Source organism: Rhinoraja longicauda, chromosome 10 (assembly GCF_053455715.1).
Source record: "Rhinoraja longicauda isolate Sanriku21f chromosome 10, sRhiLon1.1, whole genome shotgun sequence".
Taxonomy (NCBI): domain Eukaryota; kingdom Metazoa; phylum Chordata; class Chondrichthyes; order Rajiformes; family Arhynchobatidae; genus Rhinoraja; species Rhinoraja longicauda.
Window position 1 is genome coordinate 41,407,291 of NC_135962.1, and position 14,050 is coordinate 41,421,340.

Here is a 14,050-nt window from a genome sequence, read left to right on the forward strand (position 1 = left end):
GCCTTAACTGGCACATTGCACGACATCCAAGCCAGGCCCATTCTTCGCAACACCGGGACCGGTAGAACCTCAGGTTGTGACCTGATAGGCAGCTTTTCAGAAAGAGGGCAATGTGTATATGTAATGAGCTGCCAAAGATCATTCAAAATATGGGCCAGTTTCAGGCAAGAGGGACTAGCTTGGTTAGACATCTTGGTCAGCCTGGACGAGTTGGCCCTCTTCCATGCCGTATAGCTCTATGACTTTATGCAACTATAATGCAACAGTGTGAGGATATGAATTTTCATGGTGATAAATGATGTCTTAATCAAATGATTTACATTGTCTTTGATGATATCAAGATCTTTTCCCAGTTGGTGTTCAGTACAAATATCACAAATAATCCCAAAAAGATTTTATAATTTAATGCAACAAATCTGGACGGTCCAGTTTATATGCAAGTTAAAATTTCCCTCAATACTGTATTACCACTGTACCCTCCTGCTCATGGTTGCTTACTTAGAGTTGTCTGATTTCAAGAATGTACTTAGGTAATTATGCCATAAAACTGACAGAAAAATAAGAGTAAATTGTAAGACAAAATAGTAAGATTTTACTTGAATGCATTCTGGGCTTGTCAAAGTGAAAAGGATTCGATTTTGATCCAACTCTCCAATTGACATATTGGAACCTCCTTTCACCTCTGCAATAACCACATCCATTTAATGCATTAGCTGTTTAAATCCTTTAATTGCAATACAGAATGTCATTTGACATTTTATTACAGCCTGTGAATATAATTCCAACTGTGTAGGAAGGAACTGCAGATGCTAGTTTAAACCGAAGATAGACACAAAAAGCTGGAGTAACGCAACGGGACAGGCAGCATCTCTGGAGAGAAGGAATCGGTGACGTTGCAGATTGAGACCCTTCATAATTCCAGCTGTGTTTTGTTTGGTGCACCCATGGTTACAAGTTGCAAGGTTTACCAATAAAATGCTTTGCCACCACATACGTTAGAGTTATTAAATACAAAACAATAGAAGAGTGCATTCCGAAGTAATCTGCAGCGAAGCATCACTGGGGACAAAGGACCGCTTGCAGTTTCCAATCTTAAATTAAACCGCTAATGCGCAAGCAGTGAAGAAGTTGGTGGAACAACCAGAACAGCAATAAAATAAAACAAGCTAAATATGTTTGCGACAGCAGCTCAATTTCACCCGCAGCGCTGCAGCCAGCTGTCCCATGCCATACATTCTCCCTGTACATAACATTCCAGGTGCCTGATGTAATGGACCTTTCACACCAGAGGTACCTCAGTATCACTTCACACGTAAGGAGGCTGGGATTATCACCGTTAGCTAAAACAAATCAGAGATACATATTATTTTCAATTTTAAAAGGAAGCGATGCAGTTTGGAGTGCAACCACGGGCAAACGGGTTCATTTTCTCTCTCTCTCCACGCCCTCTGGGTGACAGAGTCAAGCGGTCAATGATGTGGGGGGGATTAAAGTAGTGCGGCGGAAGGATCGTGGGCCGTGGCGGCGGGAAGCGGAAGGGCGCGCGCTGTGCCGGTGCGGTTGGTGGGTCGGTGCGGAGGGACAATACCCTGGGACGGTGAGGAGCCCGGGTGAGTGGAGGAGGGGTTGTGAGGCGACGCCGTCCGGTCTAGTCTAGTCTAGTCCAGTGCAGTCCAGCCGCCGGGACAACGGCTTTCCTGCAACACGTGAAGGAGGAGGTAAATGGCCGCAGGGGGCCGGCGAGACCCCACTGCTCCTCCCTGAATCCTGTTGACATTAGTCGCCGTCCGTGCATTCCCCGCTGCCGTGACCATTCAGCGGAGGCAGGAATTGTTCTGGAGCGGAGGACGGGGGCGTGTAGTTTAATAGTGTTTAACCTTTAACGTCTTCAGCCTCAGAAGGTTGATGTGGAGCGGGACGTTTGTGTGACACTTGGACTGAGTGGCCTGAAACACTGTACAAAACTTCCTGGCCGACACTTGCAGTCCTCTTGTTTAGCCACCACATTGTTTGCGTGGTTGGCGGCGTTTCTCAAACATACACTCTTAGTAAACACTCTTTAAAGGTCGCACCTGTTACTGAGTTTCCCTCGCCTGAATTTAAACCCACCCCAGCCCCCGCTTCCAATATGTACAGAAATAATTATTTTTGGATCCTGCTGCCACTTCTCGGAGCTAAATTAATTATATTCTGTTTTCGCTTTACGGTGTTTTTCTAAATAGTTCGCCTCACTGTTTTGTTTGTTAGAATCAGCATTGATTACTGCTGCCGTGTTCAAAATTTTCCATTTCGTTTTTTGAGCCAGGATGGAGTAGACTGGTATTCATTTTTTGCTCCTTTGCCACAATGCCACGACAAGAAATTCCTGTACGTCTTGGGTTTGTTTTGATGCGAGAAATTACATGAAGTTATTGATTTTATTGAATCTAAACAGATTCATTAAAAAATTCAGGTAGTTGTAATTTAACAAAGAGCCATTATTACTTCTATCCTCGATAATGCCTTTCTTACTGGAACTTTTTATTAACATGTCATTCGTCACGGTCTGTCAAAAGATTGAAAAAAATCGAAGTATGTTTATCGTGTGTCTACAAGTTTTCATTGATGGAACTGTTGTGAGTTTCAAATTGTTGAAATTGCTTTTGATAGCTTTACAAATTCTATTGGAACTCTCTGTAAACCTATGTTGGCAGTGAACATGTCAGAATTTCTGGCACAAGAACATTTTCCAGCATGAGAACAGTGTTGTGATTAATTTGATCTGGGATCATTATAATTTTATCAAAGATTTTAGAACACTAATATTAAAATTTAAATAAGTACGTGATGTTGATGGGGAAAAAAACGACTTGATTCATCAAGGTCAATTAATCTTGAAAGATCATAAAGCTAAACATTCCACGATTCTCTTGCCTCTGTTTTTGCCTCTGTCACATGATGGACAAATGTTTTAAATATGACAATCACATTTTGCTTGCAACATAAAATTATACTAGTCGTACATTAATCATTAATTTGTAAATTCCTCTCTGTCGTATTTACCTTAAATTTATGTTTAAGGTAAATCTGGAATGTTACTTTTGGAAGATGACATATCCTGCAGCATTAGTTGCTGGTTTGCTGTTACGAAGTCAGTTGTTAAGGAATTTGGATACGAACAAAAAGTGGGATTGTTCTTTGAGAAAAGAAAGTTAATCTAACCTAAGATGGTACTCAACATTGTAAGTTAGTTCATACAGGGGAATTTTGTTTCCTCTGGAAATTTGGTTGATTTAAATACGTGATGAAAGAAGGAAGTTTCGGGGAGCAGTGTTCAAGTGTGAAATGATGGGAAACATTATTTGTGTTTTAACGTCTTAAACATTACCTGAGAAGATAGTGAAAATAGATTTCATGATAACTGAAGATGTGTTCAAAAATTATTTTTCAAAATTATGGAGGTAAATGATGGGTTGTCGTACTATATTATTTCTTCAAACTGTGACACAATGTTTTTGTAAAGCTTGGCTTTATGGCTTTGACAGCTTTGCATTGGTTTGAAATTTTTCATGCTGTCTCTTGAGATTTTTGGCTTAAGTTTTCAACAGTATTCATGTCTAATTGGAATCTATATTTTCCTGAATTTAATGTTATTTGTCATGCTTTCTTTGAATGACATTAACTTGAAGTTATGAGGTGTAGCATTGGTATTAATGTTTAGCTTTCAGGGAAATGCTAATTAGACATTAAAATAAAATGCATTATCTCTATAATATTTTAATAACAAATTCAATTCTAATCATTGAAAGTGTTCCTACATAGTGACTGGGGCAGAATGTTTTTTTGGTTGAAAATGACTTGTTTGAATTCTGAATTTCAATTGTGTTTTGACAGGTCAGACTATGTGTTAACATCCAGAGGTTCTTGTCACTAATCTCAAAGGATAACAGAAAATCCACAGGCAAAGGTAGGCTAGCAATTTAATTTGTTGTTTATTTTTCACAGTTGTAATCTTGAATACATCGAATTTCTTTTGAGATAAGAATGATTGAATTTTGAAAATGAGAGAATTTTTTTTGCCTCTTGCCACCTCACTCTTGGAACGTGGAAGCATCTGGAGATTAAGGGTGTCTTATAACAGAACAAGGGAGATGAGAGGTTTGAGTGAAATGTAAAGAACGGGAGTCATGGTGGAAGTACAGACTTTGTACTGAAATACTAGAATCCCAACAGGGGTAGTGCGCTGGGCGACGGGGGGGGGGGGGGGGGGGTGGTAGGTGTTTGTGGGGGTTGATTTGAAATAAAAATGCTATAGTTAAATGCAAAAGAGAACACACTAATGCTCAACTGGTCAGACAACATCAGGATTTTCTGTTTTATTTCATGTTTTATTTGAAAATAGAATGAGAGGAAAGCTCTCTTAACCTCTGTGTGCAGATACTGTTTCATGTGGTTGATCTAATCTGGACTATTTGTATTCTTGTCATATTGCATAAAGTGATCTCTATGTTTGGTGGTACCTCCTTGAGAACTCCCTAATGTGACTACATTTTCAGTTGTCTATGGTTTCATGTAGCTGAAAAAAGACAATTTAGCCTGCTGTAGAGAGTGATCATGAAAAGCAATTTTTTATTACCTGGAGATATTGCTAAATTATTTCTCATTCAAATTACTTACTACTAGCGAAAGCTCTTAAAACATTTTGGTTAAGTTTTCTGGTTTCTTTAATGGTCCAGTTGTATTTAAACAGATTAAACAGATTGTGCATTCTTGTTAGTGATACGTGGCACCAGCCTGATCCAGGTTGTACAGCTCCATTCCATGAATACTGGTTCAGTTGCGTGTTTCTAAATCTGATTAGTTGTACTTATTAAGTGCCGCAGCTCTCATTTGTTATTCAATTTCAGAAGCTCAAAGTAAATGCTACGTTGATAAAATGTGATTTTTACACACAGCTAACATGTGAGCTCTGCATAACATAATTTCCTTTGTATTGACTTTTACATTTTTCATTGAATGCACAAACGCAGTACAGTATCTGTCTTAACAAGCTCCACTTTTAACATTTATGGACAATTACCGGAAAAGAAGAAAGTTATTGTTTAAAACTTGCAGCTATCTTTCCTTCTGGGCTATCAAATATCTCCTGATTTAAATGTATTTCAAAGAAGGAGCTTACAATAATTCTGACTTTACTGTGTGTGGTAGAAAGGTCAATCGATTAGGTCACCAATGTGGATAAAGTGAGGACCACATGCGTGGTGATTTGTACTTACCAGTAGCATTAAACCCTTTGTGTATTCTTGGAGCCCGAATTAGTCTCTGTTCTCTTTTATGTTGCATTGCTTTTCCCATGTGCCCAGACAGTTTGATGAATGTCGTCAGAGAATGAATCATCTTGAATGTTGATTTCTGAGGTAGAAAGAAGTTCATCATTTGAAATCATAAGGTCCCATGTACCAGGGCACTAGGAACTGATTTAAATTTGAAGTATTGTTTGAATTATTGGGAGTATAAATTATGCAATTGTTTCGAGGGCATAGACAACAGTGAAAGGTTACTGCATTTATAAATTTAGAATGTTTGAAAAATAAGTTTTGCTGACTTCATATTAGAACTTTTAGTTAAATATTTCAATTACGTTTATGACCATTGTGTTATTTCTGAATAGTTTTAGGAAGACTTTCTGCAATTTCTGAATAGTTTTAGGAGGACTTTCTGTGCAGCCAGAATAGAAATGACTTGGAGTTATTCAAGTACCTTTTAACACAGCAGCAGGAGATGCTTGATATGTTTTACAGAGAGGATATGGTACTTCAGTTAATACAAATGAATCTCAAAATTAGTTTCGTTTAGAGATACATCATGGAAACCGGCCCTTTGTCCCACTGATTCCACGCAGATCATCGAACACACTTGTGGAGGTGAAAGTTGCCATACTTTCATGTCCACTCCCTAAACTCTAGGGACGATTTACAGAAGCCAATTAACCTATAAACCAGCATATCTTGGGGGTGTGAGAAACCCACATGGGCACAAGTAGAGCACGCAAACTCCACACAGGTGGCATTGAAGGTTAGAATTGAACCTGGGACACTGGCGCTGTGAGACAGCAGGTGTACTGCCCAACGTTAGACTAATATTTTCAAATTTCTCTCTGATCTTTCTTCATGTTTTCTCTGTTAATGAGACCTTTATCTTGGCTCTATGAGATTACACAACTGAAACCTGACAGCCTAGCTTCCATCCTGGCTGATGATGATTTTGTGCTAAGACACAATAGCCCGTACGCTAACCCCCCTCTATCCCTGAAATTTCCTGTCATCACCATCTTCAAGTAAAACTTATCCCATATCCAACCTCCCTTTCCCCTCAAATACCTCAACCTGTTCCCATCTCCCAAATTCATGTACATCTTTCTTGAATTGACTGTTTGAAACTCCGCACTCAGACTTCTACTCTTCCAACAGTACCAAGCTAACAGAATTATCTAAATAATCGTCGTCTTTGGCTGCTTAATGTGGACCCATCCACCATTTGGCTCCATCCTGATGCCAGGCAAATATCTGAAACTGAACCAGACTGTTTGCAACATGATCTCATTTTATTCTGGGATGAGGTTCAAATCATGTGTTATCATAAAGAAAGCCTATTTCTATATCAGTAATATACTTTGACTCCACATCTGCCTTGGTTCACCTGGATCTGAAATAAGGTCTTTGTCTGGCAGGAGAGAGTGTGACGGGAAGGAATATTTCAGTGCCTCCCTGGCTAAACCCCTTTTTATAAATTGAAGCAAATATCAAATCAGTTTTTCCTTAATGTTTTAAAGTAAAAGCACAGAACCTGAAGGCATTAGGCTTTGAAATGAGACAGATAAACTAATACAGAGGTAAATGAATTTGATCTAATAGCTAAATGTCACAAGGATATGGTTGCAAGGAAACCAAGTTTGAAATTTAATTATTCCCCGGCATTTGATATTAAAGCAGCAAGACATAATCTGTGTGTATCCCTCTAGATGGATGCATAATCGAACTAACAAGAAATAATCGGTTAAAAAGAACAAGGTAGGTTCAGTGTGGTGGAGATCTGAGAATGTTGAAAGCAAAAAATACTAATTGGTGTGGTTAATAGGCAGCCTATCATCAACAACAGTGTTAGTGAAAATAATACTTGGAAATAAGACATTATAACAGTCATAGTACAATTAATGTGAGGAGTTGCAATCTTTATAGCCTGAACAAACTAAATTGACGAGTGGTTTAGTGCAAGAATTAATACGATGTGTTCTGGTACAGTAGCATACAGAGCCAACAAGTGTAGTGGCCCAGCTATTAGCGCTGCTGACACACAATTCCAGCATCCTAGGTTCAATCCTGATCATGGTTGCTGTCTTGTGGAAGGATCATATTGTCTCCCTGTGACTGCAAGGATTTTTCCTTAGTTTCTCCAGTTTCCTCCCACGTCCCCCAGATGTGCTAGTTTGAAGGTTAATTGCCTACTTTAAATTGTCCTGGACATTGGTGAGTGGCAGGAGAATTGGGGAGGTGGGGTTGCTATTATCAAGCACATGAGAGAGAATTCGTCGTGGGAAAATAAGTTGGGAGATGGAAACAACGGAAATGTTTTAAATGCCAGCATAGATGTAAAACATGTACAATACAGTAAATGTTCTAAAATAAATGACGTACTAGGCATACTATTTGCACTTGCAAGATTAATTTTATATCAGCATGACAATTTTTTTCCTTTAAGTATTTTTTCCCCCACATTTTCCACCCCAGCTCTGTACAGTGGCAGTGTGACTAAGCTTTGGCACAGCTGCGCAAAGCTTCTGGCTCTTTCATCTTATTATATAGCTAAATGGCTTGCTGGCCATTTCATAGTACAAGTAAAAGTCACCCTTATTGTTGTGGATCTGATATTCGTATTGGTCAGATGGATGACAGATTTCCTAGTCCAAGTCGGTGATTTCATGAAAGTTTGTTTATTTAATTACTACAGTAAAACTCTGGTCATTCGAGACTTTGGGGACTTTGGTGCTAGATTGGCAATTTTTTTTAACTGTTGGACATTATTCCCATTATATCCCAGGACAATTATTAATTCACTTTTTTTCGATGTTACACAGTATTATAATAAATGTCTCCCCGGTGACTTTTTAGGGAGCATGAGATCCAGGTTCCCTGTGACTTGTAAGGGAATATGACAGATTTTACCTGGTGACCCAGATGCCAAATGGTTGAGATATTGGAAGAGTCGGAAAGTTGAATATCAGTTTTGCAGTGGAATATGAACTTCCATTTAAATTTGTTTTGATCTTTGTTTTTGGATTGCTTGTCCAGAATTGGAAAAAGTTTTTAAGAAGCACAGCCCATCCCTGTATCTGAACCCATCTGCTTGCCAATAGGTAAATACTGATGATCTTTGAGAATTATGAATTTTAAAAGATCATTCTATGATTTAAAAGATCATTCTATTGAGATTTTGAAAACTGAAAATAGTGGTCAATAGCTGAGTGAAAAGAATGAAGGGACATCTTACTGATAATGGTAAGCTTGCAAATGGGAGATTTCTAGGAATCATCAATAGATCACTGAAAATTAATAGAGAAATTAAATCTCTATTAATGAATGTAAACATTTTTAATGTGTGAGAATATCTGTAACTATATTGAAAGAAAGAGGAGCAGCAGAATAAATATTAACCACTTAGATGCTTCTTCTTGCGTTTGAGGGTTCTGCTGTCTCTTTGTTGTCGTTCGCCTAACTGGGGTAGGTTGACGGGGCTCACCAAGAGGAGGTCGACAACATGAGCCCCACTTAGATGCTGAAAGTATGGGGAGTGAGGAAATGGTTATGGCATTGAACAAATCATTTGTCTCCCTTGTGGAAGAAGCTAATTGAGCCAGAAATAACGGAGATCCTAGGATCCAGCTAATGTATGAAGATATGGATACAAGTTTACAAAAATACGTACTTGTTTTCAAAATTTCACAAATTGCTGGAATAACTCAGCAGGTCAGGCAGGCAACATCTCTGGAAAACATGAATAAGTGACGTTTTGGTTTGAGACGTCAAGAAACGTTTCTCGAGAAAGGTCCCAACCCGAAACATTGCTTATCCATGTTGTTTGAAAATGCAAAGCTGCAGCTTCATTGATGCTTCAGAGCCAAAGATTAGCTAAAAGAAAGCAGAATCTATATTTTTGTCTTATTTATTATCACCAGGTATGAATATTCTCATGGTTAACCTTTCTCCTGTAAAATTAGGTTTGGTGTGTTGTATTTGATTTAGCATTTCCTTGAAGGAATGAGGACGATTGAACTTGTATTTATTCATTCATTACTTTTTGTTTTCCAGAGCAATGCTTCCCAGAGGCAGGTGGATAAATCTTTTGCTAATTGCTGCTGGATGACTTCTCCATGCACAGTAGAAATAAATTTAAAAGCACAGTGAGTGGAAAAAGTGCAAGAAGTTTAAAGTAACCCTACTTTGCCATGCCATTACCTTTTGGAATAAAATTAAAAAGAACACGACGATATACTGTCTCAAGTAAGAGCTGTTTGGTTGTACGGATCCAACTGCTGGACAATGGATTTTTGGAATTTACCCTTTCTGTTGAAAGTACAGGTCAAGAATGCTTGGAAGCTGTTGCACAGAGATTAGAGCTCAGAGAGGTAAGGTGCTATATTTTTGGTCTATAAGTAAAGCAGGGTAATATTTTAATTTGGCTCAGTAATACCAGATTTTCTTGATCTTTTGGAAAAATTATGGTCATTGATGGCCACTAGGTAGGAATATTTATTTTTGATGAGTGCACAGTATTATTCTCGAGAATATTTAAAAAATGATGAATGAGTCAATGAATTAAAACATAAAAGGAATCAGTTCCTGGATTTAATTTAATAGGGACACGGTATATTACTGATCAATTATACCTTTTCTGGAATCTTCATGTTTAGATTTATTATTGTCCTGTCTATTGAGGTAAAGTGAAAAGCTTTGTTTTTATATTCCAATTCAATTAAACCTGATAATGCTATACCGTTAACAAATCCACCGAGACTTGAGTACATTAGGTAGAGTGAAGGGAAAGATACAGACTGCAGAATGTAGTTCTCAGCATCATGCACAACAGTTCCATTGACAAAATTGGCATCTGCAGTTCCTTGCAGCTCCCATCTTTAATTCAATCAGGTTCATTAGGAATAATTTGCCCATTACAATCCAACTATTTGAACACATAGTTGGTCTTAAATAGTTTATTGTAGTTTTCCCCAAACAAACATTGATCTACAGTGCCCTCCATAATGCTTGGGACAAAGACCTATCATTTATTTATTTGCCTCTACTCCACAATTTGAGATCTGTAATAGAAACAAATCTCGTGGTTAAAGTGCACATTGTCAGATTTTATTAAAGGCCATTTTTATACATTTTGGTTTCACCATGTAGAAATTACAGCTGTGTTTATATGTAGTTCCCCCCCCCATTTCAGGGCACCATAATGTTTGGGACACATGGCTTCACAGGTCTTTGTAATTGTTCCGGTGTATTTAATTGCCTCCTTAATGCAGGTATAAGAGAGCTCTCAGAACCTAGTCTTTCCATCGCCTTTGGAAACTTTTATTGCTGTTTATCAACATGAGGACCAAAGTTGTGCCAATGAAAGTCAAAGAAGCCATTATGAGACTGAGAAACAAGAATAAAACTGTTAGAGACATCAGCCAAACCTTAAGCTTACCAACATCAACTGTTTGGAACATCATTAAGAAGAAAGAGAGCACTGGTGAGCTTACTAATCGCAAAGGGACTGGCAGACCAACGAAGACCTTCACAGCTGATGACAGAAGAATTCTCTATAATAAAGAAAAATCCCCAAACACCTATCTGACAGATCAGAAACACTCTTCAGGAGTCAGGTGTTGATAGGATGGCCAGGTTACAGTTTGCCAAGAAGTACTTGAAAAGGGCAACCACAGTTCTGGAAAAAGGTCTTATGCACAGATGAGACAAAAATGAACTTATATCAGAGTGATGGCAAGAGCAAAGTGTGGAGGTGAGAAGGAACTGCCCAAGATCCAAAGCATGCCACCTCATCTGTGAAACACGGTGGTGAGGGTGTTATGGCCTGGGCATGTATGGCTGCTGAAGGTACTGGCTCACTTATCTTCATTGATGATACAACTGCTGATGGTAGTAGCATAATGAATTCTGACGTGTCTTGACACATCCTATCTGCTCAAGTTCAAACAAACGCGTCAAAACTCATTGGCCAGTGGTTCATTTGACAGCAAGACAATGATCCCCTACATACTGCTAAAGGAACAAAGGAGTTTTTCAAAGCTAAAAAATGGTCCATTCTTGAGTGGTCAAGTCAATCACCCGATCTGACCCCAATTGAGCATGACTTTTATATGCTGAAGAGAAAACTAAAGGGGACTAGCCCCCAAAACAAGCATAAGCTAAAGATGGCTGCAATACAGGCCTGGCAGAGCATCACCAAAGACACCCAGCAACTGGTGATGTCCATGAATCGCAGACTTCAAGCAGTCATTGTATCATATCATATCATATATATACAGCCGGAAACAGGCCTTTTCGGCCCTCCAAGTCCGTGCCGCCCAGCGATCCCCGTACATTAACACTATCCTACACCCATTAGGGACAATTTTTACATTTACCCAGCCAATTAACCTACATACCTGTACGTCTTTGGAGTGTGGGAGGAAACCGAAGATCTCGGAGAAAACCCACGCAGGTCACGGGGAGAACGTACAAACTCCTTACAGTGCAGCACCCGTAGTCAGGATCGAACCCGAGTCTCCGGCGCTGCATTCGCTGTAAAGCAGCAACTCTACCGCTGCGCTACCATGCAACAAAATATATGACTACTTTTATTTACATGATATTGCTGTGTCCCAAACATTATGGTGCCCTGAAATTGAGGGGGGGGGGCTGGGCTGCTATGTATAAACACTGCTGTAATTTCTGCATGGTCAAACCAAAATGTATAAAAATGGCCTTTATTAAAATCTGACAATGTGCACTTTAACCGCTTGTGATTTTTTTTTTCTATTACCAATCTCAAATTGTGGAGTACAGAGGCAAATAAATAAATTTCTCAGTTGATTTTACCCAGTTAAAACAGTGGATTATCTGATCTAATCTAAGGAGCAATTTCTTAATCATGGAAGTTTTGTTGGTTTCTGGCTGAGGCAACAATAATTCCTTGGGGCTTTAAAGAGTTGTTCATAGTCAATTTTTAAATAAATGTACTATTTCTTCATTTCGGGTGCCAATATGAGCTGTATCTCTCATGGGCTCTTTAGGCTCCCTTGTCCTCTGAATATTGATGTAAATCTATAGGTTTTACTACTATTGACAGGGATTTGGAAGTCATGCAAGGCTGACATTTACCCAGTCCGCCTTGGCGATCTCCTGGTTGCCAAACACTTTTTACTCCCCTTTACATTCCCATATTGATCTTTCCGTTCTGGGCCTCCTCCACTGTCAGAATGAGGCCAAATGCAAATTGGAGGAACAGTAACTCATATTTCACTTGGACAGCTTGCAACCTTGTGGTATGAATATTGATTTCTCTAACTTCAATTAATCCTTGCATTCCCTCTCCCTTCGTCCCTCACCCACCCTAGTTGTCTTACTAGTTTCATTGTATCCACTCATTATCACCTTCTCTACAGCCAACAATGGACGATTGTGGGGTCCACCTTTCCTCGATTATCGTTGCTGGTTTTGATTTGTACTTTTGCATACCTTTTCATATCTCTAGTTTCCCTCTCCCCTGACTCGGAAGAAAGGTATCGACCCAAACCGTCACCTATTCCATGTCTCCAGAGATGCTTCCTCACCTGATGTGTTTCTCCAGAATTTTGTGTCTATCTTTGGTTCCCTTCCTACAGATGCTGACTGACCCAAATATATTTCCAGCATTTTCTGTCTTTATTTTATTTCCAGTTTTCAGTTTTATTCTTATTCTGTTTTAACAATGGTTTTGAAGCAATTGAATGCTTATTTCAGCCACATTGAGTAAACCATAATAGTCAATTCCACTGCTGTGGGTTTTGGTCACGTGTTGGCCTGACTGGTGAGGGCATTGGGTTTCTTTCCCTGAGATATAATGGTGAACAGGATATGTTTTTCCACTAAAAGTGTTTTCACTTCTCTGGTACTGAGACTTGTTTTAATTAAGCTGTGGATTGTTTAACTAACCAAATTTAAATTCCATAGCTACAAGAGCAGGATATGACCTCGTGAGTTTGAATAGTTGTTCCGGTCCATCCCTCACTTAACTATTTCAACACTGTTCCCTTTATCAGTTTAGAGATCCTTTGCTGTTTGCAAGTTTAACACTTTTTAAACCTTATAATTTCTTCTTATCCTTTTTAGTTAATGAGACCTTTACTGACATTTGCCTTTAGGTTATTCACTATTACGTATTTTTGACCAAACCTGTGGGTTTGCCCAGAAATGGCCAGATTGACGTCAAATTTGTGTAAACCTAAACTATATTTACAACTATAATCATTTTGTGCTAGTCTTGAAATGATTTGACAAAACTTTTCAAATGTGTAATCTAAGTCATATTTTAGTTTTTAAAGCAAGTTGAATGATCTAAATGCAGTTCTGGTGGATTATTTCCTATAGTATTTAAAGCTGAAAATATGCGGTGCTGATGTGCAATGATACTGAGAGGAATAGATCTGGTAGATGCACAGAGTCTCTTGCCCATAGTAGGTGCACCGAGGACCAGATGACATAGGTTTACAGTGAAGGGGAAATGATGTAACAGGAATCTGAGGGGTAACTTTTTCACACAAAGGGAACAAGTTGCCAGAGGAGGTAGTTGAGATAGGGACTATCCCAACGTTTAAGAAACAGTTAGACAGGTACATGGATAGGACAGCCTTGGAGGGATATGGACCAAATGTCCACAGGTAGGACTAGTGGAGCTGGGACATGTTGGCCGGTGTGGGCAAGTTGGCCCAAAGGGCTTGTTTCCACGCTGTTTCACTCTATGACTATACTGTGTATACTTTTGTTTA

The 14,050-nt window shown here is 38.9% G+C and overlaps 1 protein-coding gene across 6 annotated transcripts in view; it reads left to right on the forward strand.

Moving 5' to 3' along the window:
* Window positions 1-1,257: 1,257 nt before the first annotated feature.
* Window positions 1,258-14,050, forward strand: part of ptpn21 (protein tyrosine phosphatase non-receptor type 21) — a 55,115-nt gene continuing 42,322 nt past the window's right edge. The window contains exons 1-3 of one of the 6 annotated variants that reach the window (XM_078406738.1): window positions 1,258-1,312; window positions 3,874-3,946; window positions 9,345-9,661. In XM_078406738.1, coding sequence (XP_078262864.1) covers window positions 9,482-9,661 — 180 coding nt within the window. In that variant the 5' untranslated portion in view covers window positions 1,258-1,312; window positions 3,874-3,946; window positions 9,345-9,481. Of the gene's footprint in view, window positions 1,313-1,519; window positions 1,719-2,170; window positions 2,368-3,088; window positions 3,222-3,873; window positions 3,947-9,344; window positions 9,662-14,050 lie in introns of those variants that run through there. The other 5 variants (XM_078406733.1, XM_078406737.1, XM_078406734.1 and 2 more) reach the window with 5 other exon arrangements.